The sequence below is a fragment of the Rhinatrema bivittatum genome, chromosome 5, assembly GCF_901001135.1.
Source record: "Rhinatrema bivittatum chromosome 5, aRhiBiv1.1, whole genome shotgun sequence".
NCBI lineage: Eukaryota > Metazoa > Chordata > Amphibia > Gymnophiona > Rhinatrematidae > Rhinatrema > Rhinatrema bivittatum.
This window is the reverse complement of record NC_042619.1, coordinates 37018567-37046041: the sequence shown is the minus strand read 5'-3', so window position 1 is coordinate 37046041 and position 27475 is coordinate 37018567. Positions and strand designations below refer to the sequence as shown.

The 27475-nt window shown below is 46.3% G+C and overlaps 1 protein-coding gene across 1 annotated transcript in view; it reads right to left on the bottom strand.

Moving 5' to 3' along the window:
- Positions 1-27475, bottom strand: part of PCF11 (PCF11 cleavage and polyadenylation factor subunit) — a 111930-nt gene that overhangs the window by 65488 nt on the left and 18967 nt on the right. The window contains exons 5-8 of the mRNA XM_029602222.1: positions 13421-14538; positions 12494-12680; positions 4296-4959; positions 1836-4186 (exon numbers count right to left, since the gene is read on the bottom strand). Of these exons, the coding sequence (XP_029458082.1) occupies positions 1836-4186; positions 4296-4959; positions 12494-12680; positions 13421-14538 (4320 nt within the window). The remainder of the gene's footprint in view (positions 1-1835; positions 4187-4295; positions 4960-12493; positions 12681-13420; positions 14539-27475) is intronic.

The window sequence follows — 27475 nt, the reverse complement described above, 5'->3', positions numbered from 1 at the left end:
CTTCAAAATTCTGCAGCCAGAATACTGACGGGAAAAAAAGAGGAGACCCCATATAACAAACTCTAGCAGACTTACATTGGTTGCCCATCGAATACAGGATAAAATACAAGGCTTTATGTACCTTACAAAAACTAATATATGATAAAAAAGCAGACTGGCTAAACACAGCCTTACGAGTACACGTCCCACAAAGAAACCTCCGCTCAGCAAAGCACTACTAACAATCCCTTCAGTAAAGTCAGCAAAACTAACCCAAGTGAGAGAAAGGGCTTTATCATTGGCTGGGCCCATACTATGGAACACGATGCCCCCTGAACTCAGATTACAGAATAATCTCAAAACTTTTAAGAAAAATTTAAAAACATGGCTCTTTAAAAAAGCCTTCACTAAAGAGTCTGGAGGGTAGAGAATGAAAGTACACGGAAACGCAGATGAGAATGATTTTATTCAATCCTACATTTAAGAAGTAATATCTCAAAGAGATAGCAACTCAATAATATACCTGGACTAGACCAACCTTGCTCAAATATTGATTTTATTTATGAAATTGTAACCGAACTTTACTGGCACCTGTTAGAATGTACGATAGCCTATATTACATACCTTAGTCTATGTGCCTATTTGTAAACCGTTGCGATGGTATATAACTTAGTGACGTATAGAAAAGTTTTTAAATAAAAATAAATAAATACAACAGCCACTGGGGAACACTAAAAATAAAAAAACACTGGGAGGCTTAAGTCAGCATGGGATCCTATATGGGGTGACATTAACAAATCTGTTTTTTGTTTCCATCTGCTGTTAGGGGAGCATAAACCCATGTATCTAAACTAATCTGGCTGGCTGAAAAGGAACTGCATTATTTAATAGCTTCACATCAGCTGAAAGATTGGCTTTTCAAGGCAGTGCTTCTATGAATTGGTCTCACTTAACAGTAACTACTGTTGCATGACCATAATCTAATGAGGGGAGGGAAGGTCAGTTTGATTTTATCAGTTGCAAGATTGTTTATAATTTTGTACTGTTGATCATATTACTTTTTTGTATTGTGTTTTATGTTGTATACCTTCAGCCAGTTTTATAATGGGGATTTACAAACTTCTGTTCTATGATCTTTTCAAAGCAGCCTTCTAGATGCTCCATCCATAAGTATGGCAAACCTGGCAGAAACTCGGAAGAAAGTTTTTTCAGTAGCTGTACTAACAGTTTGGAACTCGCTTGATTTCATGCACAAAAATGTTCAAAGCTTTGCCTAAACCTCTCTCTTTCAGGCTTTTTTTTTGTTTTAATTTACTTATGCTAAAAGTGCTGGCCTGTTTTTAATGAATGAATTGGATGTTTGTCTGTGATTTTGTGTCTTTATGAATGTCTAATTATTCTAAGTAACCTAGAGCTTGGTTCCAGGCAACTAATAAATATTTTTGTTGGATGTTTTGTATCACCCCTTTGAATGGATGGACTTGCAGTATACAAAAAATAAATTCTGTTTTGAGCCAAACATTTATAACAAATTAAAATACATGCACAAAATTAATCTGCTTAGGTAGCCATACTCAGTCACCTGCAACATACATATTATTTACCACATATAGTCTTTAGATCCCAACCTCCCAATTATATGAACCATTAGCAAAAGCAATCAGAAAGAGTTTTATGCCCTTTGCTCATGCCAAAGAAAATCAATCATGGCTTCTAAAGAAAAAACCTGGCAGGAGAGAATCCAAAGGGCAACAATGAAGTCAACGGAGGCAATGCCTCATTAAAGGACTTCAGTTAGGATTAAGATAGGTGAAAAATGTAATGTTTAAAAAAAAAAAAAAAAAAAGGCTTCTTACCTGCTGAGGTTGAATATTTCCAACTGGCAAAGAAGTTGGAAGACTACTGAAGTTTCCAAATGGAGGACCCTGAAGGTTCTTATCATCAAAATAATGTCCAGATGGTCTGTTGAGTGTATTAGGAAAATTCTGAACCCCAGGGACAGGTGGCCCATTAAAGTTTGATCCCTGAAATTGTATACCTTGAGATGGACCATTAAAGACAGTGTTTGGTGACTCACTAAATGGACCAGTTTGACCGTAGGGTGGTGTATCAAGCCTTGGGGCGGGATGCGCAACTACATTTTCAAACCTTGGGCCTTGAAGCCCAAGAGAAATATCAAATCTATTTGTTTGCTGGTGCTGTGGGCCATCAAACCGTTGAGGAACAACAGTATCAAATCTTGGTTGAACTTGCTGAACCACTGGTCCATCAAATCTTGGAGGAGTCTGTTGGCCAAGTGGTCTGTCAAATCTTTGGCAAGGTTGTCCATGTAATCCATCAAATCTTGGCAAGAGAGATGGCTGAGTAGGTTGACCGTCAAATCTGTTAACATGAGAACCTTCAAATCGTGGACCAGTCTGGCACATAGGACCTTCAAACCTCTGAACAGCTTGCGTGCTAGGCCCACTTTCAAATCGAAGGGCTTGGTGAATATCAAATCTTGGGCCAGATGGTCCTTCAAACCTCTGAGGTGCAACTGGCTGTCCTGGCATGCCTTCAAACCTTTGCATCCCCACTGGCTGTCCTTGGGCACCCTCAAAGCGCTGGGGCCCCATTGGCTGTCCCGGCGCTCCTTCAAAGCGCTGGGGCCCAATTGGCTGCCCCGGCGCTCCCTCAAAGCGCTGGGGCCCCATTGGCTGCCCCGGCGCTCCTTCAAAGCGCTGCGGCCCCATTGGCTGTCCCGGCGCCCCTTCAAAGCGCTGCGGCCCCATTGCTTGTCCCGGCGCTCCCTCAAAGCGCTGTGGACCCACTGGCTGTCCTGGCACCCCCTCAAAGCGCTGCGGTCCCACTGGCTGTCCTGGCACCCCCTCAAAGCGCTGTGGCCCCATGGACTGTCCTGGCGTAACCTCAAAGCGCTGAGGTCCCACTGGTTGCCCCGGCACCCCCTCAAAGCGCTGCGGCCCCACCGGTTGCCCCGGCGCCCCCTCAAAGCGCTGTGGCCCCACTGGTTGCCCCGGCGCCCCCTCAAAGCGCTGCGGCCCCACCGGCTGTCCCGGCACCCCCTCAAAGCGCTGAGGTCCCATTGACTGTCCAGGCGCTCCATCAAAACGTTGCGGCACCACTGGCTGCCTTGGTGCCCCCTCAAACCGCTGCGGCCCTCCTGGTTGCCCGGGCACCCCCTCAAACCGCTGTGGTCCTCCTGGTTGCCCGGGTGCCCCCTCAAACCGTTGCGGTCCTCCTGGTTGCCCAGGCATCCCCTCAAACCGCTGCGGTCCTCCTGGTTGCCCGGGTGCCCCTTCAAAGCGCTGCGGCCCTCCTGGTTGCCCTGGAACACCATCAAAGCGCTGCGGCCCTCCTGGTTGCCCTGGTGCCCCCTCAAAGCGCTGGGGGCCTCCTGGTTGCCCTGGTGCCCCCTCAAAGCGCTGGGGGCCTCCTGGTTGCCCCAGTGCCCCATCAAAGCGCTGCGGTCCCACTGGCTGTCCTGGCGCACCCTCAAAGCGCTGTGGTCCCACTGGTTGCCCCGGTGCCCCCTCAAAGCGCTGCGGCCCTGCTGGTTGCCCCGGAGCTCCCTCAAAGCGCTGTGGCCCTGCTGGTTGCCCCGGTGCTCCCTCAAAGCGCTGTGGTCCCACTGGTTGTCCTGGTGCCCCCTCAAAACGCTGAGGTCCCACTGGTTGCCCTGGGGCCCCCTCAAAGCGCTGTGGTGCCACTGGCTGCCCAGGTGTTCCTTCAAATCGTTGCAGCCCAACTTGTTGACCAGGAGCCCCTTCAAAGCGCTGGAGTGCTCCAGGCTGCGCTGGCACACCCTCAAAACGTTGCAGACCAACTTGCTGCCCAGGAGTCCCCTCAAAGCGCTGCAGTCCCACTGGCTGTCCCCCTTCAAACCTCTGTGGACCCACTGGCTGTCCTTGCACACCCTCAAATCTCATACAAGTTTGGCCAGCTGGTTCATCACTTGTAGAACTAAGATTAGAAGTTCCTTCAAGAACTTTATTGGTCTGTCCATCTCCTCTTGTACCAGGTTGTCTTTGAGGACCATCCAACAGTGGTCTGACTTCTTCCGTTAATACACCTAATTTTTGATTTCCATCCTGGGATGCAAACTTGGATCCTGGACTTTCTGAATAAGTAGCCTTGTCAATGTCTTCATATCGCGGTCTCTTGTGCAAAAAGCGTTCATTGAATGGAGGTCTCTGTTCCTCTCTTACACCTTAAATTTAAAATAAAGTTATTAGCATGCTTCAAAACAATTAAGATTTATAAATTTAAAAAAAAAAAAAAAAGATAATCAAGTTACTTAATGAAAGCAGGCAACATACCACCTTGTCCAAACTTCTGCTTTTCTTCATCATCAAAGTCACAAAACTCATCTCCTTCTCGGTCAGCTGCCTGGAAATCTGATGCACTTCTTCCTGGATGTCTGTGTGAATTTCTGAATTCATCGTTTTTATCTACCCAAGTCTCAAAAGGTCCTCTTTGATCATAGTTTTTACTACTTCTTGTCCCTTTAGCAGAGTCTCTATCAATTCTTCTACGATTTGCATGTGGAAGATTATCTACATAGGGTCTATTACCAGTCAAAGGAGAATGCCGTCTTGACCTTTCATTCCAGGGTTCTTTTCGATCAAACTGGCCTCCACCAGTTCTACCACCATGTTTACTTTTGCCATGGTCACTTTCTCTTCCAGACAGCACAATATCTTCCCTATTGTAGTCAAAAAAATCATCGCCCTCTGGATGGTCAGACCTTTGAAATGCAGGTTGCACTTGGGTTCTTCTCAATGTAGCTTTATGCTCATAATAAGTTAATTCTGCATTTGACAAAAGAGGCTTCTTCTTTAATCCACTTTTATTTTCTTCTGTAGGGCTATCCCATGTATATCTGTTTTTTTCTTCCTGATACTGGAACAGCTGTCGAATCTGATGGGCCACAACAAGGAATTCATCTTGTGTTATTTCACCAGACGTCAAACGATCATTTGCCTAAATTGAAACAAAAAATGTCAATTTAGTTATCTTGGCTATAGTACCGGATATTATCCACTTCGTACCACAGCTGTGTAATTTTCATCCATGGTAGCATGAAACTGTACGTCAGACCTCTTTAGTAACTCAAGATACAGTCATAAGTTTAAGAAAAATCTACATAATTACAGGGCAACACAGCCCAGGCCAAAATATTAGATTACACCCTTTTGTACATGAACCTCTTAGGCCTTCCCAAACTGATAATACATATGTTACTTCAGCTGAACTCTGGAAAAGGAAAATTGGTTCTTACCTGCTAATTTTCTTTCCTGTAGTACCACGGATCAGTCCAGACTGATGGGTTATGCCTCCTTTCCAGCAGATGGAGACAGAGAAAAACTTGAAGGGCACCCCTCTTAACACAGTGTGCCACTTGCGTCCCTTCAGTATCACGAATATCAAAGCAGATTAAAACAAGATTACACCAACGAATAGAACAAGCAAGCATATAAATATAACTATATACACCGAGTAAATTCTTCAACCGAGACTTCCGGTGACTGTAAGATTCTGCAAACATCTCTGTGAAAAGAAGAAAGTAATCGAAAAAGCAATAGAGCGGACTCTCAATAAAATAGATCCTGGGCAGGCGTCTGGACTGATCCATGGTACTACAGGAACGAAAATTAGCAGGTAAGAACCAATTTTCCTTTCCCTGTACGTACCCAGATCAGTCCAAACTGATGGGATGTACCAAAGCTTCCCTAAGTAGGGTGGGACCTGGAGAGTCCCGCTCGAATGACCTTACTCCCAAAACTTCCAAAAACTGGAGCTTGGACATCCAGCCGATAATGCTTTGCAAAAGTGTGTAGCGACTTCCAAGTCGCCGCCCTGCAAATTTCTTGCGGCGATACGGACTGGCTCTCAGCCCAGGAAGCCGCTTGCGAACGGAAAGAATGCACTCTAAGTCCTTCTGGAACGGGCCACCCGCAACAAATATTTCCTCCTTCTTTGAGTTATTTTTAAACCGGCGTGATGTGTCCTACAAACGTCGGTATATTAAAAGCTGTTAAATAAATAAAATAAGCAGAAGCTATCTCCTCTTTCAGCCACCAGGCAATCGTAGTTTTGGATGCTTTATGACCCTTGGTGGGGCCGCTCCACAACACAAACAGACGATCCGACACCCGAAAATCATTAGTGGCTTCAAGGTACCGCAAGAGCTCCCGCTTGACATCAAGACGACGCAATTCACTAGAGTGAGGAGCCTCTCGATCTAAGCCCAGAAAAAAAGTTCCACAGACTGGTTTATGTGGAAGGCCGAAATGACTTTCGGAAGAAAAGAAAGAACCGTTCTGAGCGATATCCCGGAATCGGAAAAACGCAGGAAAGGTTCCCGTCAGGGCAATGCTTGAATCTCCAAGACCCTTTGTGCCGAGCAGATTGCCACCAAGAATACCGTCTTGAGTTAAATCTTTTAAGGTAGCCTGCTTGAGGGGCTCGAAGGGAGGCTCACACAACACCCGTAGCACAAGATTGAGACTCCAAGAAGGGCAAACGGGATGGACAGGGGGATTCAGGTATTTCGCGCCGTTCAGAAAATGAACCACATCGGAATGAGCTGCCAAAGTTGCCCTGTCAATGCGACCCCTCAGGCAGCCCAGAGCTGCGACCTGTACCTGTAGGGAATCGAAGGATTATCCCATGCTTAACTCTTTCTGTAGAAAGGCCAGGAACTGAGCTATCGAAGCATGATGGGAGGAGAGCCCTTGCTTGCAACACCAGGAATCAAAAATCTTCCAGACCTGTACGTAGGTAAGAGAGGTAGAGGGCTTACGTGCCTGAAGGAGGGTGGAAATGACCACCTCCAGATATCCTTTCTTCCTCAATCTCCTCCTCTCAAAAGCCAGGCCGCTAGACAAAAGCGATCCACCTGCTCGAAAAATACCAGACCCTGCCGCAGGTGGTTTGGAAGATGTCCGAGGCGAAGAGGACCGTCCACCGCAAACCATGGTCTCTGGGGCCATTCCGGAGCGACTAAGATAACCATTCCCGGGTGAACCTCTATCCTTCTGATAACTTTTCCCACAAGAGGCCAGAGTGGAAAGACGTAGAGCAGCACGCATGGCCATGGAAGGACTAGGGCATCTACTCCTTCCGCCCCGTGTTCTCTTCTTCGACTGAAGAATCGTGGAGCTTTCGCATTTTCCCTGGTCGCCATTAAGTCTAGATGTGGGACACCCCACCGGCAAGAGATGAGCACCATCGCTTCTTCGGACAACTCCCACTCTCCGGGATCTAGACACCGACAACTTAGGAAGTCCGCTTGCACATTGTTGGCTCCAGCTATTTGGGAGGCCTGTAGGTGAGCCAGACGGCGCTCCAACCAGGCCATCAATTTGCCACCTTGGGGGCCACCTGCCGACTCTTCATTCCCTTGACAATTGATGTAGACCACTGTTGTTGCATTGACAGACAGAACCCACACTGCTCAATGGTGGACCAATGGGAGAAACCTCCGCAACACCAAGAACACCGCTCTCGTTTCCAGGCAATTGATAGACCATTTCGCTTGCTCCCGCAACCACTGACCCTGAGCCAAACTGGCACACTGCCCCACATCCGGAAAGACTAGCATCCGTGGTCACGATCAGCCACTGAGGCACCTCGAGATCCACTCCTTGCTGAAGGTGGTCGAGGACCAACCACCAATGCAGGCTGGCTCTGGTGAACTCCGGGAATGGCAAAGGGTTGTAGAACTCCTCCAAAATTGGTTCCCAGTGGGAAAGCAAAGCTCTCTGTAATGGCCGCATATGAGCCCAAGGTACCAATGCCAGAGTTGACGCCATAGAACCAAGCACCTGAAGATAATCCCAGACTCTGGGAACTGGCAGAGACAATAGATGCTGAACCTGAGCCATTAGCTTGTCCATGCGCTCCTCTGTGAGAGAAACCTTGCTGACCCGAGTATCGAAGCATGCTCCCAAAAATTCCAGGACTTGGGAAGGCTGCAGGTTGCTCTTGGTATACTTGACAACCCAACCGAGGGAGTGGAGAAGACGCAGTACTCTTTGGACCGCCAGTCGGCAGAGGTCGTCCAAATGAGCTGGTCGTCGAGATACGGGTGAACCACGACCCCCTCCTGAAGGAGGGCAGCCGCCACCACGACCATCACCTTGGTGAAGGAACGGGGGGCGGTCGCCAACCCGAATGGGAGGGCTCGGAATTGATAATGTTTCCCAAGGATCATGAACCGCAGGAACCTCTGATGATCCTTGCAAATCAGAATATGAAGATACGCCTCTGTCAAATCCAGGGAAGCCAAATATTCCCCTTTGCGCATCGCAGCGATTACCGTAGAGTCTCCATGCGGAAATGCGGAAACTTGAGGGCTTTGTTGACCTTCTTTAGGTCCAGAATCGGACGGAACGACCCCTCCTTTTTTGGGACCACAAAATAGAGTATAGGCCCGTCCGGCACTCTTCAGAGGGAATAGGCAGGATGGCTCCCAGATCTTCCAGCCTGCGGAGGGTCTGCCGTACCACTTGTTTCTTCTCTGGACGAGCAAACTCTAAAGAGTAACCATGTTCTATGATGCTTAGAACCCACTGGTCTGACGTGATCTTGACCCATTCCTCATAAAACAGGGAGAGACGACCCCCTATTCTGGGAACCGGGGAATGTATCGGTGCTATCTCATAGTGCAGACTTGGATCCCGAAGATCTCTGAGAGACCCCATCCCGGAAGGGTCTGCGGCTGCGAAAGGAGTGAATCTAAGCCTGCAATCTTGCAGAAGGGAGTCTCTGCCTACAGGAGGCCTATTCTGACAGAAACTGCGCTGACCTCAAACAAGCGCGAGAGAGAAAAATTCCTGGATCCCTTGGGCCTGTCTCCTGGGAGCTTATGCAGCTTGTTTTCTCCCAAAGATGTGATCAGTTGTTCCAAATCTTCTCCAAATAAGAACTTACCCTTGAAAGGGAGCATCCCCAACTGGGATTTTGACGAGGAGTCAGCTGACCAGTTGCGGAGCCAGAGCAGCCTTCTGGCCGAGACTGCTGATACCATGGTCCGGGAGGAGACCCGGAGAAGGTCATATAAGGCATCAGCGCCATACGCCACCACAGCCTCCAAGTGTTCCGCCTGCTCAGCTTCTGGAGGAGAAAGATCCCTAGCATTGATGAGTTGCTGAACCCATCTCAGGCTCGCTCACTGCATGAGACTGCTACACACAGCCGCCCAGACCCCAAGGGCTGAAACCTCAAAAATCCTAGAGGTGAAGTTCAAGCTTCCAATCCTGTAGATCTTTAAGAGCAGCCGCTCCTGCGACCGGGATAGTCGTCCTCTTGGTGACAGCTGACACTGAAGCATCTACCTTCGGAAATTTGCATAGCTCCAAGGAATCCTCAAGCAGCGGATAAAGCTTATCCATCACCTGCCCCATTCGTAGGCTCCCTTCCGAGTATCCCACTCAAACAGCATGAGCTGCAGAAGCATCGGATGAAAAGGGAAAGTCTCAGCCAGCGCACGCAAGCCTGCCAAGACCGGGTCCACCATACCATCACTTGGGACCTCCTGAGGGGGCGCTATTCCCAGCTCGGCTAGGACATGCGGAATAAGCGGCTCCAGCTCGTCCCTCCGGAATAGACGGAGCACCCACGGATTGTCCCTCTCCACTGGAATGTAGTGTTTCTGGCCTGCAGCCGGGGTATCCGGCGGGTCCGAGAGAATATCTGGCGGATCTGAATGTCCCTGGTCCCCCTGATCTGTAAAAGTGCAAATTTTCATAGCATCCTGTGGCTCTGCCAGCCTGGGAACCTTCAGAGGAGGAGGACCTGAGCCCTGAGAACCTGGCCCTGGCATAACTGGCTCACCATGCTGGGACAGGCTGGACAAATACGCTTTGTGCATCAACAGCACAAAGTCAGCTGTATAAGGGGCCTGTTCCTGGAAACGCCCCCTTGGGGGATCAGGAGATCGTCTGGAGGCTGCTATGGCTGCAAGAAGGGGTCCTGGGGGGCCTCAGGGCTCAAATCGGGAGGGGAAAGCGGAGGCAGCACATCCCTCCCCTCCGTTGCCTGCGTTCCCGCATTAGGCAAAGGATCCAAGTTGGCCACCGTTCCCGCGCTCAGCGGGAACGGCTGGCACTTCCGAGAAGCTGCTTGATAACCTGCACCGCAGACACCAGTCACAGATGTCCCTACAACCGCCAAAGGACCCTCCCCTCCGGGGAGTCAGCCCGAACAGAGGCCATCTCGGGAGAGCCGGGTTGCTGACTCCCAGTAGGCCCGACATCGCGTCATATGTGGCATGGCGGGAGGGAGGCATGATCGCTGCACAGATCTGGAAGAAGAAGCGGCAGAGAAGTAATCCCAATGCCGCTGCCTGTACTGCTTCTCCTTTTTTACTTTTTTTTTTTTTTAAACCGGCCCTCCAGAGGAATTAAGCGTCCCTGGGAAGTTAAAGGGAGGGACCGGACCACCGGTACTCACCTCTACACAATTCAGTCTCCACCGGGTCAACGAGCTACTGGGCCACCAACCCCTAGCTCGACCTACATACAACCGGAGGGGATGGTCCAGATAGGACCTCCACCCCCCACTGGGATGATCAGCTGATCTGTTTCTATATCTCTTTTTTTTTCTGTTTCAAAAAAAAATTGATCTAGCCTAGGTAACAAAAAAACAGAACAAAAGAGAAAACCCCTGAAATACTTTTCTTTTAAACTAGACGACCACAGGTTCTGCCACCTTCGTCTGCTGGAGACAGAGAAATATTGGAGGGACACAGGTGGCACACCACGTTAAGAGGTTTTTCTCTGTCTCCGTCTGCTGGAAAGGAGGCATAACCTATCAGTCTGGACTGATCCGGGTACATACAGGGAAATGTAAATCGAATATACATATTTTAACTTTTAAACTGGTTGAGAAAGCTAAATGACTTTAAAGTCTCTAAGTCAACTTATGTCGACAACTAGGGACACAAAATTATTATAGGGGGGATATGATAGAGGTCTTTAAAATCATGAGAGGTCTTGAACGAGTAAATGTGAAACGGTTATTTACACTTTCGGATAATAGAAGGACTAGGGGTCATTCCATGAAGTTAGCAAGTAGCACATTTAAGACTAATCGGAGAAAATTCTTTTTCACTCAATGCACAGTTAAGCTCTGGAATTTGTTGCTAGAGGTTGTGGTTGGTGCTGTTAGTGTAGCTGGGTTCAAAAAAGGTTTGGATAAGTTCTTGGAGGAGAAGTCCATTAATTGCTATTAATCAAGTTTACTTAGGGAATAGCCACTGCTATTAATTGCATTAGTAGCATGGGATCTTCTTAGTGTTTGGGTAATTGCCAGGTTTGGCCTCTGTTGGAAACAGGATGCTGGGCTTCATGGACCCTTGGTCTGACCCAGCATGGCAATTTCTTAAGTTCTTATTTCTGAAACAAGGGAGCCAGCATTCTCTTGAAAATGGTTTTAAAGACGACATTGAATCAGAAATATGGGCTGAAAAACATTACCATTCCATTCTAAATGCCCTCTGATCTAAAAAGAGTACTTTTCTGGGAAAACAGTTTGATGAGGCAGGAAGGCCTTGGCCTCAGTCGTGTCTAGCAGGGCAACTGACATGACGGGCTGAGATGGGACTCCGGGTAGTTGATGACAAACCCTAGTGACTTAACACTCAGATGGTCAAGCACATGGACCTGGCGACACCTGCCTGAGATGTGCTCTTCCCAGCCAATTATCCAGATATGGGAAAATATGCACTCCCAGCCTGCGGAGGTGCACTGCCACCACAGCCACCACAGCCAGGCATTTTATGAAGACTCATGGGGCTGACGCTAGCCCAAATGGCAACACCCGGTACTGGACTTGTTTTCCCACCACAAATCGGAGATACTTCCTGTGACCAGGGAAGATCTCGATGTGAGTGTATACGTCCTTTAGATCGAGGGAGCACAGCCAGTCCCCTTTTTGTAAAAGGGGGATCAAGGTACCCAGGGAAACTCTCGCAGACTTTTCTTTTTTTTATAAACTTCTTCAAGGCCCTTAGGTCTAGGATGGGACGGAATCATCCTGTTCTCTTTGGAATCAGGAAGTTCTTGGAGAAGAATCCCTGCCCTCTTTGCCCCGGTGATATGTGCTCAACCGTCATGGCTGTTAAGAGAGGTGTCAAAGTGATGCAGGATCATTCACATGTTTAAACTTAGAAAATAAGCTTATATCCATAAGATTTTAAAGTTACTTGAAGAGGTTATAAAATTCTTTAGTTTATAACTTGCTTTATAACATAAGACTCAAAAGTACAGTTAACAATGGATGAAGTAAATCAGTGGCTCTTAATTGTTTTGGGTCATGGACCACCTGAGAATATATGAAAGCTATGGACTCCCCTCCATAGAAAAATGCACACAAAAACAAATACACTCTTTTTGCGCCTGGACATTTTACCCATCCATGGATCCCAGGTCCTGTTATATATACATATATATATATATATATATATATATATATATATATATATAACCAAAGTGTTTCAGATCACAATTACCTTTTTAAGTAAATCTGCCTTGCTTGCAGATGTTAATTCTTTAGGAATCTGTAGATTAGCATCTACACTTAAGCGATGCTGCTGTTTGGGAGTTCGAGGTGATAAAATTCCTTTGTTATTCTGCCAGCTATCCCTGTGCCTTGGATGAGGTGATTTGTTTAATCCTTGGTCTTCACTCTGCTGTGAGCTGAAAGCAATATAAAATTGTATTATCTCAAAGGTATACATTTATTTCCTGTAAAAGAAAAAATCTCAACTATTTAGTTGCTTTATCTGAACATATTCTCACTAAAATGATTCAGAAATAGTTCATAATATAACTCACCAATGAACTGCACAGGCAACCCAGTACAGACACTGAAGTTAATGGTATATTTGGTTAAAACATACCAGACCAGCAGCACCACACTAAACTACTCAAAAAAGCAGACATTAGAAGTTTAATACTCTATTTCTAAACAGTGTGCATACCATATTGGATAATCTCATAAAAACATGGTTCGTAACAAAACAAACAATAACCTCAAAGAAAGAATAACCAACAATGCTTTGAGTGACAACAAAAAAAAAACCTCTACCTAAAAAGAAATCAAGCAAAAAAAAAAAAAGCACTAGCATTTAAAAGTTGGGAGCTGTGGTCCTCAAACTTGAAAAGAGAGAGATTCTTCAGAGTAATCAATTTAAAAAGTACTAAAAAAATATATATATATATTATATATTCTCCATAGCAGCCCTGGTCTGGTCAGTAATATGTTCATAAGCATACCAAACAAATCTTTAAACTTGTTGTGATGCTCTTGCCTTCAGCTCAAATAATTGAACCTGGGTCACTGGCAATTAGCTGGTAGAATAGACCATAACCACATCATAATTCTCTTAACCTATTGCGCATACAACACTACTGTTCCAAACATTTAGAAAACTTACTTTTTATTTTCCTCCCAACCAGACTTCCATCTTTTGTTAGACTTGGAACCGTGCCAGTTTTCCAGGTTATCTTTTGGCTCTGAAGTAGATTTTGTAGAATGTTGATTCGCTGTATCTGGTTGTCTGTCTTCTTGAGCTTTCTTTGGCCTCCTGATATCACGTGTATCTGGTTTAAGGCTCCTTTTATTTGCAATCCTTTCTTCCCTGGAATTCTGCGTAAACTCCTCTACATGAGATTGTTTAAGACCTGACTGACGCACTTTTCCACTTTTAAGAGAAGGGGGTGGGGATAAACTTCTCTGTCGCCTTTTGGGAGATCTCCTCTCTCTCCTTTTGGGAGAGTGTGTACCTGGTGATCGAGACTTTGGCGAACGGGATCGTGACCTTTTTCTATTACTTGATCTTCCTGTTTTTCCAACCAGTTTCTCAGTCTCCTCCATATGAACATCCTGCTTTTGAACAACTCCATTCACAATTTTGCTTCTGCTTCCTCCAGTTCTATGTTCAGAAGATTTGTGCTCATCTTTCTCTTTTTTTTCCACACTTTTTCTCTTATCCTTTGAATCATCATCTTTCTCATCCAGCTTATCTTGAAGATGTTTTCTTAGCCGCGGATCTTTCTTGCTATTCTCTGGTTCTCTTGTATTCTCACCTTCTGGGATTTTAACATCTTTTGTGTGGGATAACTTATTTTTCAAAGGTGATGGTGATTTTGACTTAGATTTTCCTTCAAGAGGATCAAGCTCTCTCCTTGGAATTTTTTCAGTTATTTTTATTTTCTCTTGCTTAGACAAATTTGATTTTTCCACTGGCACAATTTTAGCTGCTTTGTTCTCAGCCAAATTCATCATTGTACTTGTTGGAAATTCTTTTTTGTGGCCTTGATCTTTATTATGAAATGAATGTTGACTCATTCTATTAAGGCGAGGATCTCTAGTTGGTACTTTCATGTCATGAAGCTGAGGAGGGGGCAATGGGCGAATTTTTTCTGGATGAACAGAAATTTGGTGCACAGCTCTAATGGGCATGTGTGGAGGCATCTGAGAGGCATGCAGTTTAGAAGGTGCTGAAATAGATCCCATGCTAGTTATCCCTTGCTGAGCACCAAGAGAGACTGCCTGAAAATACAAACATAGAGCCTTAGTATGTTCACGAAAAACAGTAAACCTTTCAGAAGTTTAAGAATTCTACCAACAATTTTCAGAGTCCTAGACATGGACCATATTGAAAAAATACAGTGCAGGGATTAACTCTCTCCAAAATATTTGGTAAATTGGTCACAAGACTGCAAATATAACCAGGAAAATCAAAATAAACACCTCAACAATAGTGAGATGTAATTAATATTTTAAAGCAGCTATCCAAATGTACTGTTTACCATAATTAATGTAAATTATTGGCACAGTTTAGGGGGAAATTCTAGGTGCTGTTTTCCAACTCCATGCTAGCACCAATAAAGAACTATTAACTGAACACATGTACCAGAAAGGTAACTTGTTTTCTTGGCATTAGTCGAAACAGAAATAATACACTTTGATTACCATTTCCACAGAGAGTAAACAGCTCCATGTTATAGCTTGAACAACTAGGTAAACTAATTCTTATCTGATAATTTCCTTTCCTGAGTTCAGCCAGACCAGACCAGATGCATGGGTTATACTCCCCTGCCAGCAGATGGAGAGTGAGAAAAAGCAAGTTTGCCAATATCATTCCTTATAGAGACCCATGCTGCACTCAGTCTGCCATTATTCTATGTAACAAGCTAATATAGAGATGATCTCCCAAGCCTTAGAACCAAAGGGTGTACAACAAATTAGACTAAAAAAAAAAAAATATATATATATATATATATACACACACATACAAGAACCTTCACAACATTGAAAGAAAAAAACACAATAGTTTCTTGTGGTTTAACTAATTTTGTTGAGAATACGCTTCTTGCTTCAGCAAAAGTCACAAACATCAAAAAAGCAGAAAAGATTCTTAGCAGACGGGGGGGGGGGGGGGGGGGAAATGGACTTATCTGATTGGACTCAAGGAAAAAAAATTATCAGGTAACAATTATTTTCTCCTTCCTCTCCATCCAGCCAAACCAGTCTAGATGCATGGGATGTACCCAAGCAAGCCCTCAACTAGTTGGGTCACCACCAACTGTTCTTTGAAGACCCCTGAGCCAAAAGCTGTCTCTTCTCTGGCTCAGAAACAAGGCCATTATGCTTTTGAAAAAATAACAAAGACCAAGTTGCTGCTTTGCAAATTTCCAGTGACAATGCCAAACATTCTCAGCCAAAGAGAGCCTGTGCCCTGGTAGAATGCACCCTCAACCTTTTGGGAAGAGGAAAGCCTCTGTCAACACAGGCCAAACCTATGAACTTAATTCACTGACCTATGAACACCTCTGATACTGCATCATCCCTTCCTGGGACTACTAAATAAGACAAAGATGATGTAACAGAATATACTCCTCCATCGTGAGCCCTCTGGAAAGAGGACAGACACCTCCTGATTAAGATGAGAGGATGACAACTACCTTGGGAAGGAACAAAAGCACTGTGCAAACATATACGGTCTCCGCTGAAAAACTCAGAAATGGATCCCTAAAAGAGAGCCTGAAAGTCCGAATCAAGCCTGGTTGAACAGACTGCCACCAAAAACACCATATTAAGAGTAAGATGTTTTACAGTAACAGTCCTCATTGGCTCAAAAGGTTGACCAGTTAGAAAAAACAAAAACAAATTCAGATCCCAGGCAGAGACTAATTATCACACAAGCGGCCAAACATGCTTCAACACCCAAAGGAACCTAAACACCTCTGTAACAAGCAATAGCTGCTACCTGCATCTTCAGAGAATTTAGGGACAACCCTTTAATCATGCCCCCCCTGAAGAAAATCCAAAATTGACAGCAACAAAGATCTTTTGGTTGACACTCCTCTACCTGTACAGCAGTCCTCAAAGATCCTCCAGACTCTCATACTCAAACAATGTAGAAACCTTCTTTGCCCATAAGAGAATTCACAATGCCCTAGGAATAACCCATCTTAACGAATGTCCCCTCTCAAGGGCCAACCTATAAGACAAAACAGCAAGTGTGCTTACCATAAATGGTGTTTTCCATGGATAGCAGGATGTATTAGCCATGACATATGGGGACTCCCATGCTGAGAGTTGCAGTGGAATGTTTGTGGATAAGCAACTCAGACCCCGAAGTAGAGAACAGACTACTGGATGACTAGGCTATGCAAAGCTGCTTGTCCAAATTTACTGTCACTCAAGAGGTTGTCCAAACATTAATAGAACATAAAGATATGCACTGATGCCCAAGTAGCAGATTTGCTGATAATCTTAGAGGTGTAACATGTGCAGATGAACAATGAAAAAGGCTATAGCTCTAACTTGACAGTCTGTAATTTGCAGGTCTGTGGCTGTGTAGCACTGCTGGATGCAGACCGCTATCCACTGAGAAAATATTCATTTGATGACGGCTATGCCAAATCTGTTATGATCATAAGATACAAAGAGCTGCGAAGCTTGGCGATGTGGCTGAGTTCTTCTCTTATTGTAGACCAATACACTATTTATTTATGAATGAATATTTTTGTACCGACAGTGTGAATCATCATATCGGTTTACAATAAATTGAAGGTAGAAAATACATGGAACAGGTGGGGGGAATGGACAAAAAGAAAAGGAACAAAAAGTAAAAATACACAAGAAAATGGAACTAGATAATGAAAAAATAGAGGGAGAAACGAAAGTGTAACTATATCAATGCATATTATAGGAAGGGAAATTAACATGATGACAATGAAAAAATGTAACAATATATATAAGTATTACAAGCGTGAAGAATTGACATGATGAAAATAAAAATAAATTAGGTGAGAAATTCTATGGCGATGGGATAACTTGTTATCTAAAGTATGAAGGGCCTTTTCCCCTTCATCAGGGAGAAGGTTGGTAATACAATGGACTAATTAACATGGAAAGCGGATACGACTTAAGGTAGAAACTTGGGGTGGGTATGAAATATCACCCTATTGTGTAAGAACTGCATGTATGGCAGATAGTAAACTAATGTTGAAGTTCGCTGACTTCTGGCTGATGCTACCCACTACAAGAATCATTACTTTCCAAGTCAAAAACTTAAGTGAAGCTGATTCTATTGGTTTAAAGGATGTCTTCAACAATTGAGACAGAAAGTAGAGTTGCTTACCTGTAACAGGTGCTCTCCTAGGACAGCAGAATGCGAGTCCTCACACATGGGTGACATCATCGGATGGAGCCCAGCACGAAAGACTTATGTCAAAGTTTCCAGAACTTTGACTGGCTACATTGAAATTGCCTAGTATGCCTTATACCATGTGGCCACTCGGGGTCCCTCTTCACATAGAATTATGATAAAAATAAAATAACCATAGGAGAAACCCAACTCCACAGAGTGACAGGCAGGTTTTGCGAGGACTACCACCTGCTGTCCTAGGAGAACACCTGTTACAAGTAAGCAATTCTAATTTCTCCTAGGACAAGCAGGATGGTAGTCTTCACACATGGGTGAATCCCTTGCTACAGGCTGCTCCTCAACACAAAAGGGGACCAAAAGACACCAACCAGGTGCCAACAGTCACATCAGTGCTGTTGGTAATAGAGGGGGGAGACAGCCTGAACCCAAACAATGGACATTAGGCAGGGAGAGTTGGATTCTACACCTCAAAGAAATTCCAGAGGACAGACTGGCCGAACCTGTCTTGTCAGCCATCTCTATCCAGACAGTAATGCGCATGTATAAACGTGCCAAGGGAGTGACATGCACGGTTGCGGTCATGTAGCCCAACAGCCTCAACATGTGCCAGGCTGACACCTGCTGGCTCTGCCGCAATGGTCGCCAAGGAGACAGCCCTTTGATGAGGCAGGAAGGCCTTGGCCTCAGTCGTGTCTAGCAGGGCAACTGACATGACGGGCTGAGATGGGACTCCGGGTAGTTGATGACAAACCCTAGTGACTTAACACTCAGATGGTCAAGCACATGGACCTGGCGACACCTGCCTGAGATGTGCTCTTCCCAGCCAATTATCCAGATATGGGAAAATATGCACTCCCAGCCTGCGGAGGTGCACTGCCACCACAGCCAGGCATTTTATGAAGACTCATGGGGCTGACGCTAGCCCAAATGGCAACACCCGGTACTGGACTTGTTTTCCCACCACAAATCGGAGATACTTCCTGTGACCAGGGAAGATCTCGATGTGAGTGTATACGTCCTTTAGATCGAGGGAGCACAGCCAGTCCCCTTTTTGTAAAAGGGGGATCAAGGTACCCAGGGAAACTCTCGCAGACTTTTCTTTTTTTATAAACTTCTTCAAGGCCCTTAGGTCTAGGATGGGACGGAATCATCCTGTTCTCTTTGGAATCAGGAAGTTCTTGGAGAAGAATCCCTGCCCTCTTTGCCCCGGTGATATGTGCTCAACCGTCATGGCTGTTAAGAGAGAAGACAGCTCCACTAGCAGTACCTCCTCATGCGCTACTGGCCTCCAAAACGGGTATGGAGGGCAATTCAGCAGGACACCCAATAGGTTCAATTAATACCCTTGACGGACAATGGAAAGAATCCACTGATCCGAGGTTATATTGGGCCACTGGTTCGCAAAGAACCGCAGCCTGCCCCCGACAGAAGGGTCCACCGTCTCGGGTATGAGTGACTGGCCTACGCTCACTATGACCCAGTCAAAACCCTGTCCCTGGAGTTGAATGAAGCACCGGCTGGGGTTTAGGAGCTCTTTGCTGCCTGGGACGGGAGCCCTGATGGTGTTGACGGGAATGAAGGGGTGGAGCATAGTACTTCCTTTGGCAAAAGACTTCCACTGTCACCGTCTTGCTGGTCTCCTAGAAGAGGACGACAGGTCTGGCAGATATTGGAGGGTATCATGGTGGTCCAGAAGTTGGGCCATGGTGTCTCCGAAGAGACTGAGAGGGACCCCACATGGACACGTGGAATAGGGCATGTTGGGCATGTTCAGTGTGTCTAGTCAAAGTTCTAGAAGCTTTAACTTAAGTTTTCCACTTCGGGACTCCATCTGATGTCACGCATGGGTAAAGACTACCATCCTGCTTGTCCTCGGAGAAAGACAATTTTCTGATTAATAGGAAAAGCAGAATAAACTTCTAAAATAAAACTAGGGAGCATTCACACTAAACAGAAAGAACTGAAAAGAGAAAAAAAAAGTAAAACATGCATGCATAGGTATGGCTTTGGGAATGTTTTCCAACATTTCTGTAGAAGAGGTGTATGGGGGGAAGAAGTTGTTGGGTTGTATTTTAGTGGAGAATGAGAAGTGTGGGTATGTGTGTATGTGGGGGGTGGGGGCATGGGACTGTGGGTGTGTGGTTTGGCTAGATAGGGAGTTGTTGAGTAGATGATGTTTGAGGAGGGGTTCTGAGAAATGTTCCCTAAGCACTTTGCACATGTATAAGTCATAAAACAAGCAAACAGGAAGACACAGCTTGCACAAGAAAAGGAAAATAAATGGAGAAATTTCTTAACTGATAATTTTATTTTCTTTAGTGTAGACAGATGGACTCAGGACCAGTGGGTTATGTGCTCCCCTGCTAGCAGATGGAGTCTGAGTCAGGTTTCAAAGCTGACTTCACTCATTCAGTATTCTCTTCAAAAGCCATTGTGGACATACTATTGAAAAACTTGATTAGAATTTGGTAACAACTTTATAACTTGCTTAAAAACTAAATTAAAAAACTTTGATTAAAAACCTGGAAACTGCAACTGTACTCAACCAAACGTAAGCGCTGGATCCCAGCGATAATATAGATGGGGCAACGGCTTACCCATAATGTCATGGAATCGACATTCACCTCCTTGGTGATGCTTTGGTACCGTTCTTAGGCAGCTGTGGGTAGGATGCGAAGTCCATCTGTCTACACTAAGGAAAACGAAATTATAAGGTAAGTAATTTCTCCATTTCCTAGCATGTAGCCAGATGGACTCAGGACCAGTGGATGTACAAAAGCTACTCCCAAATGGGGCGGGAGGCTGCCCACAGTCCGGTTAGCACCATCATTGCAAGGCTGCGTCCTCTCCGGCCTAGACATCCAGGTGATAGAACCTGGAGAAGGTGTGCAGGGAAGACCACATTGCTGCTCAACAGATTTCAAAGGGAGACAGTAGTTTAGCTTCCGCCCAGGATTCTGCCTGGGCCCTAGTGGAATGAGCTTTAACCGGAATGGGTAAGGATTTCCCTGCCTCTACCTACACTCCCGTGATCACTTCCTTGATCTAGCAAGCTATGGTAGCTTGCGAAGCCGCTTCGCCTTGTTTTCTGCCCCCGTGAAGAACGAACAAGCAGTCATTCTTGCGCACCAGTTCTGAATGTTCCAGATACCGCACTAAAAGTCTACTGATATTTAAATGGTGTAGAAGGCGGTAGTCTTCCATGTCCTTGCGTCTGTCCAGGGACAGTAAGGAAATGGGCTGGTTCATGTGAAACTCCGAGACTCCCTTTGATAAGGAGGGGACGATGCACAGCTGTACTATTCCTGAAGTAAACCGAAGGAACAGTTCCCAAGAAAGCACCTGTAGCATAGAGATGTGACAAGCCGAGAATATTGCCACCAAGAATACAGCCTTTAGTGTTAATAGGTATAGCGACAGATTGCGTAGTTGTCTGAAGGAAGGCCCTGGCAGAAAGTCCAATACTAGATTGAGGTTCCATAGGGGGACCGGTCATTTTAGGGCGGTCAGATTTGTTGAACCCCTTTTAGAAAATGGGCCAAATCCGGATGCACCGACAGCCTGGTTCTATTCACCTCAGCGCTGAAGCAGGAGAGGACTGCCACCTGTACTTTCAGGGAATTGAGGCCATCCTGTTTAGGCCATCGTGTAAAATTTCCAGGACCATGAAGATCTTGGCCATTCGCGGGGGGCACCTCACGCTCCTTGCACCAGGCCTCAAATATTCTGCAGATCCGTATGTACGGCAAGGACGTTGAGAACTTCCGCGCACGAAGCAATGTGGTGATCACAGCCGCCAAATATCCACACTTCGTCAGGCGAGCCCTCTCAAGGGCCAGACCATAAGAGAGAATCAAGCTGGATCTTCATGAAAGATCGGACCTTGCTGGAGAAAGTTCCCGTGCGGGGGGAGGCAAAGGGGACTCTCCGCATCTCAAAAAAGATATAATTGCGATGGAGAAGGTACAGAGAAAGGCCACCAAAATGATAAGGGGAATGGAACAACTCCCCTATGAGGAAAGACTAAAGAGGTTAGGACTTTTCAGCTTGGAGAAGAGACGACTGAGGGGAGATATGATAGAGGTGTTTAAAATCATGAGAGGTCTAGAACGGGTAGATGTGAATCGGTTATTTACTCTTTCGGATAGTAGAAAGACTAGGGGGCACTCCATGAAGTTAGCATGGGGCACATTTAAAACTAATCGGAGAAAGTTCTTTTTTACTCAACGCACAATTAAACTCTGGAATTTGTTGCCAGAGGATGTGGTTAGTGCAGTTAGTATAGCTGTGTTTAAAAAAGGATTGGATAAGTTCTTGGAGGAGAAGTCCATTACCTGCTATTAAGTTCACCTAGAGAATAGCCACTGCCATTAGCAATGGTAACATGGAATAGACTTAGTTTTTGGGTACTTGCCAGGTTCTTGTGGCCTGGATTGGCCACTGTTGGAAGCAGGATGCTGGGCTTGATGGACCCTTGGTCTGACCCAGTATGGCATTTTCTTATGTTCCACAAGAAGCCTCCACATGTCCGCATACCAAGGACACCTGGGCCAATCCGGGGCCACCAGGACTAGTTTTCTGTGGTGTTCAATCTTGCGGATGATCTTGCCCAGTAGAGGCCACGGAGGAAAGGCGTACAAGTAAGTCCTTCTCTGGCCAGGTCTGGATAAGGACGTCGATCCCTTGGGAGCGCCGATCTAGTCTATGACTGAAGAACCGGGGAACCTTCACATTGTGAGATGTAGCCAGGAGATCAAAGGATGGGAGGCCCCAGCAATCCACCAGGAGCTGGAAGCTTCTGGTTGACAGCGTCCATTCCCCCGGATCTAGGCTTTCTTTGCTGAGAAAGTCTGCTGTGATGTTGCCTTTTCCCACGATGTGGGAGGCAGAGATCCCTTGTAGGTTCAACTCTGCCCATTCCATAAGGAGGTCTATTTCCAAAGATTCTTAGTGGCTCTTGGTTCCTCCCTAGCGGTCGATGTAGGCAACCGTTGTTGCATTATCAGACATCGTGCTAATTGCTTGCCCTGGAGCCTGTGGCTGAACTGCAGGCATGCTAATATGACCGCTCACACTTCCAGGCGGTTTATGGTTCAATTTGCCTCTTCCTTGGTCCATCGTCCCTGGGCTGTTAGTTCCTAACAGTGAGCTACCCACCCTTGGAGGCTCGCATCAGTCGTGAGGATGATCCAAGCTCGGTGGGGACAGGCTTACGACCTTGCTTAGGTGAACTCCCTGTAGCCGAGGATGAGACCCCCTTGGCCGTCGTACGGACTAGGTCGGATGCGGTATCTGTGAGGAACGAGAGAGCTGACTCCATGTCTGCTGCCGGAGCATTGTTCCTGACCTGTGACAAACAGGAACGCGTCACCACTATGCAGCAGGTTGCAATCTGCAAAGATAGAGCTGCCACCTCAAAGGTCTGTTTCAGGATGGCGTCCAGTCGCCGGTCATGAGGCTCCTTGAGGGCCGCCCCCCCCCCCCTCAACTGGAATGGTTGTGAGCTTGACCACAGCGCTAACCAAGGCGTCCACCCGAGGGCACGCCAGCATCTCCTTGATTGCCGGGTCCAGGGAGTACATGCCCGTCAGGGCCCGACCCCCTTTGAATGAGGCCGCTGGTGCAGCCCATTCCAAATCTATCAGTTGCTGTGCTGCTTGCAAGAAGGGAAAATGGCGGGCTGTAGGACGAAGACCTTCCAGCAGAGGGTTCTGCGTAGATGGCACCATAGTGCTGGGGCCTGTAATAGCCAACTCCGCCAGGCACTGAGATACCAGGTCGGAGAGATCTTCCTTGGGAAAGAACCGCCTCATGGTTCGATATGGCTCCATCCCAGAGGGAAGTTCCCCCTCCTCGGGGGATTCGGACTCGTCCTCCGAGACATCAGGGTCCGCATGAACTGGACTGCCCGGAGGCGGGTGCCCACGATAAGGGCGCGAAGGTCCAGGGGCAGGATCAGCTGGAGCAGCAGCAGGGCCTGGACGGGAAGCTGATTGCATCTGTACAAAGGCATGGATCCCCTTAAAGAGATCCACCCAGGAAATGGAAGCGGTCTCTAGTCGTCGGGGTACCAGGTCCCCCAGGTTGTTCGAGACTGCCCGCTAGATCCGGGGTGGCCCCTGGGGAACTGTCAGCAAACCTCGGTTGAGACTGGTCCTGGCCCGAGGCTCCCACTGCCTCCTCACATTGGGCACAAAGGGAGTCTGGCTCCTCGCTGTGCATGGCCCTAAGCTGGCATGCTGAGCAGAGGCCGAGAGCTTTCACGCCGGAATCAAGAGGCGCTGCCGCAGGAGACAACGGGGCGTTCGAGTGTTCCATTGCGGCTTGCGAATGTTGCGCTGAAGAATATGCGCTTAATACAATATGCGCTCAATAATATGCGGTCAGCAATATACGCTCAATGATATACAATAGGCGCTCAATACTATGCGGTCAGCAATATACGCTCAATGATATACAATACGCGCTTAATACTATGCGGTCAGCAATATACGCTCAATGATATACAATATGCGCTTAATACTATGCGGTCAGCAATATACACTCAATGATATACAATATGCACTTAATAATATGCGGTCAGCAATATACGCTCAATGATACACAGGCGCCTATCATGGGCGCTCAATACCTGAACAAGGCCGACAAAATGGCGACCTCCACGGTGTGCCGCATACAGGCAATGCCGCTGATCCTCGTACCTCGGAGACCAAAAGTAAGAGATGTACGCCTTACCTGATCCTCAGCGCTTCCCGGCTGGAACCCGGGCGGTCTCCGGCTGCGGGGGGAGAGGGGAAATACCTTCACTGCCGCGCTTGAGGAAATGCACCCGCTGCCTCTAGGTCCACGCCGGGACCGAGGCGCCTCTCAGCCCGGCCCAAGCCCTTCTTGCTCGGGGGCTAGATCCCTGCCGCGATTCGGCCACCGGACCGAGGCCTAGACCTCTGAGGGATCGCGGAAATCACCCCGGGAAACTCAACTGGGGGAGGGACCTGAGGGTATCACCGCAGGAGTGCGGGGCTCGATGTTCCTGTAGATTTTTAGAGTAGAATATAGAAAGTAGAAAATAGAAAGTAGTATTGGAAAACACGCTCAGCGAGCGTGCAGGCTCTCCAAACTGCTTTGGAGACGGAAATTACTGAATTGCCTCACTTCCTGTGGGGGTATATGTACCCGTGCTGACGTCAGAACAGTCTCCAATTGCTAGCACGAGCACACTATACCCACTTGTTCTGAGTCCATCTGGCTACATGCTAGGAAAGTAGTTAATCAACCCTGCAGTTCACCCCGCAAATACCATCCCCACCAAACCACTTCTCTCTATTCCTAACATCATCTCCCACCCCATATCCAACATCAACTGCTCCATATCGCATGGCACTGTCCCCAAACAACTTAAACAGGCCATAATAAAACCTGTTTTAAAAAACGTCCCTTGACCGATCTGATCCTGCTATCGCCCCCATCTCCAACCTTCCCTTTATTTCAAAAATCCTAGAAAAAACAATCAATCGGCAACTCACCAACTATCTAAATGATAATCACATCCTTTCCCCTTCCCAATACGGATTCCGCAGGCACCACAGCACCGAAACCCTCCTTGTTTCCCTGTCCGATCATATTCTGAGATCTCTTGACAAAGGACAAGAATACATCCTAGCCCTCCTTGATATCTCCGCTGCATTCGACACAGTCAACCATTATATCCTAATAAAATGCCTCAAGGAGATCGGCATATCAGGCTCCTCCCTCCGCTGGCTTCAATCATATCTAACCAACAGGCAATTCAGAGTAAAAATTGGACAATGTGAATCCAAACCAATTAGCCTGACGCAAGGTGTACCTCAAGGTTCCTAACTATCTTCTACCCTCTTCAATATATACATCCTTCCCCTCTGCCACCTCCTATCCAAACTCGGTCTTCCGCACTTCATCTATGAGGATGACGTCCAGATCCTCATACCTGTAACAGACATCTTCCCCTCTGCCACCTCCTATCCAAACTCGGTCTTCCGCACTTCATCTATGAGGATGACGTCCAGATCCTCATACCTGTAACAGACACCTTACCCAAAGCCATGAAAACCTGGGGATCTGCCCTCACTGCCATCAATACCCTGCTATCAAAACAACTACCTTGCGTTCAACACCTCAAAAACTGAACTCATCTCGCCCCTCCACAACATCAACCTATTCAATGCACCCCCCACCCCCTTTTCCCAAAACGTCCGTAGCCTCGGAGTCCCACTAGACAACCACTTCAACCTAAAAATGTTCATAACACCACCCTAAAAGACGGCTTCTTCAAGCTCCAAACGCTAAAAAAACTGAAACCTCTCCTACATCTTAACGATTTTCACACAGTTCTCCAAGCCATCATATTATCCAAAGTCGATTACTGTAAGGCCATCCTCCTAGGCCTTCCAAAAAATGCCATCCAACCCCTGCAAATACTCCAGAATGCCGCCGCCCGCATCCTCACCAATACCCACAGACACCATATCACCCTTGTCCTCACACACCTTCACTGGCTGCCTATCCCATCCTGTATAATATTCAAATCACTCACCATCATCCACAAGCCCCTCCACAATCAAGACATGCGTTGGTTCAATGAGCACCTCAGTTTCCGCACCACTGACAGACCCACCAGAACGCAATACCTAGCAACACTGCACACTCCTTCACCCAAGCTCACAGAGAACGTGCCCTCTCCCTTGCTCGGCCTACACTTTGGAACAATATGCCCCTTAGCCTTCGCCAGGAACCATGTCCAAGGAAATTCAAACAGAATCTCAAGACATGGCTTTTTAAACAAGCATTCATCTTAACCATGCAATCAATTCGCCCACTCCCCAGTGTTCTCATCCCCTCTGTCCGCTGAAAATTTACCCTTCTATCAATACTCCCTTCTAATTTAGCTTAGAACATATACCTCCTGTAATACTTCTCCCCCCATGAATTCATCCCCCCTGAAAACCCCTCTTTACTCTGTTAATATCCTCCCCGGCCATCTCCCCATTCCTCCTGTTACTGTCGCTATTCTCTGCGTTTCTGGTAAAGCCCCCAATATTTCCTCTTGAACATTAACAACCTTTACATTTTTCCCCTTAGAAAACCCCTTATGACTGTTAATATCTCCCCTATGACTGTTAATAGCTCCATTTGCATCCCCTGTGACTCTGCTAATATCTCCACTCATTCATTATCTGGTAAAGCATTGCTTTTATCACCATATTTTCTGTACATATTTCCATTGTTAATCAATTCCTGTTATTCTATGTGTTTGCTTTGTAAAGCCTGTTGCTATATCACTTATGTGTTTCTTGCTAAGTCAGTTGCTGCATTATGTTACTTGTAAACCGAGCTGATGTTCCGAATGTGCCGAGGTATTTAAAAATATTTAAAAAAGCAATAAATAAAATCAATCAAAAATACCTTTATGGGCTATTTTTAAAGGTGAAGACTGAACTTTAGTGCACTAAGATGCTGTCTGAAATGGCAGATTTATGGCATTCCATATGACACCTGTAAATTTATATTGATATTTCCCATGTTTTTCTTAGTGATTACAGATTTTAACTACATCTCAAAAGATGTAACTAATTTTCCCCAGAAGCATCAGGATAAAGCATGCCCCAATGCTCCTGTGTCTTTTCTTAAGGAGCTGATACAGCCTGCAAACTCTATGTCCCTTTCTCCCTAGAAGTGTAAAGTCCCCTGATCTCATTAAGACATCTCCTCCCCACTTCAAAGCGGCCAACATAGTTAAAAAGAAAACAAACAAAAAAAAGACTTTAGAAACCTAGA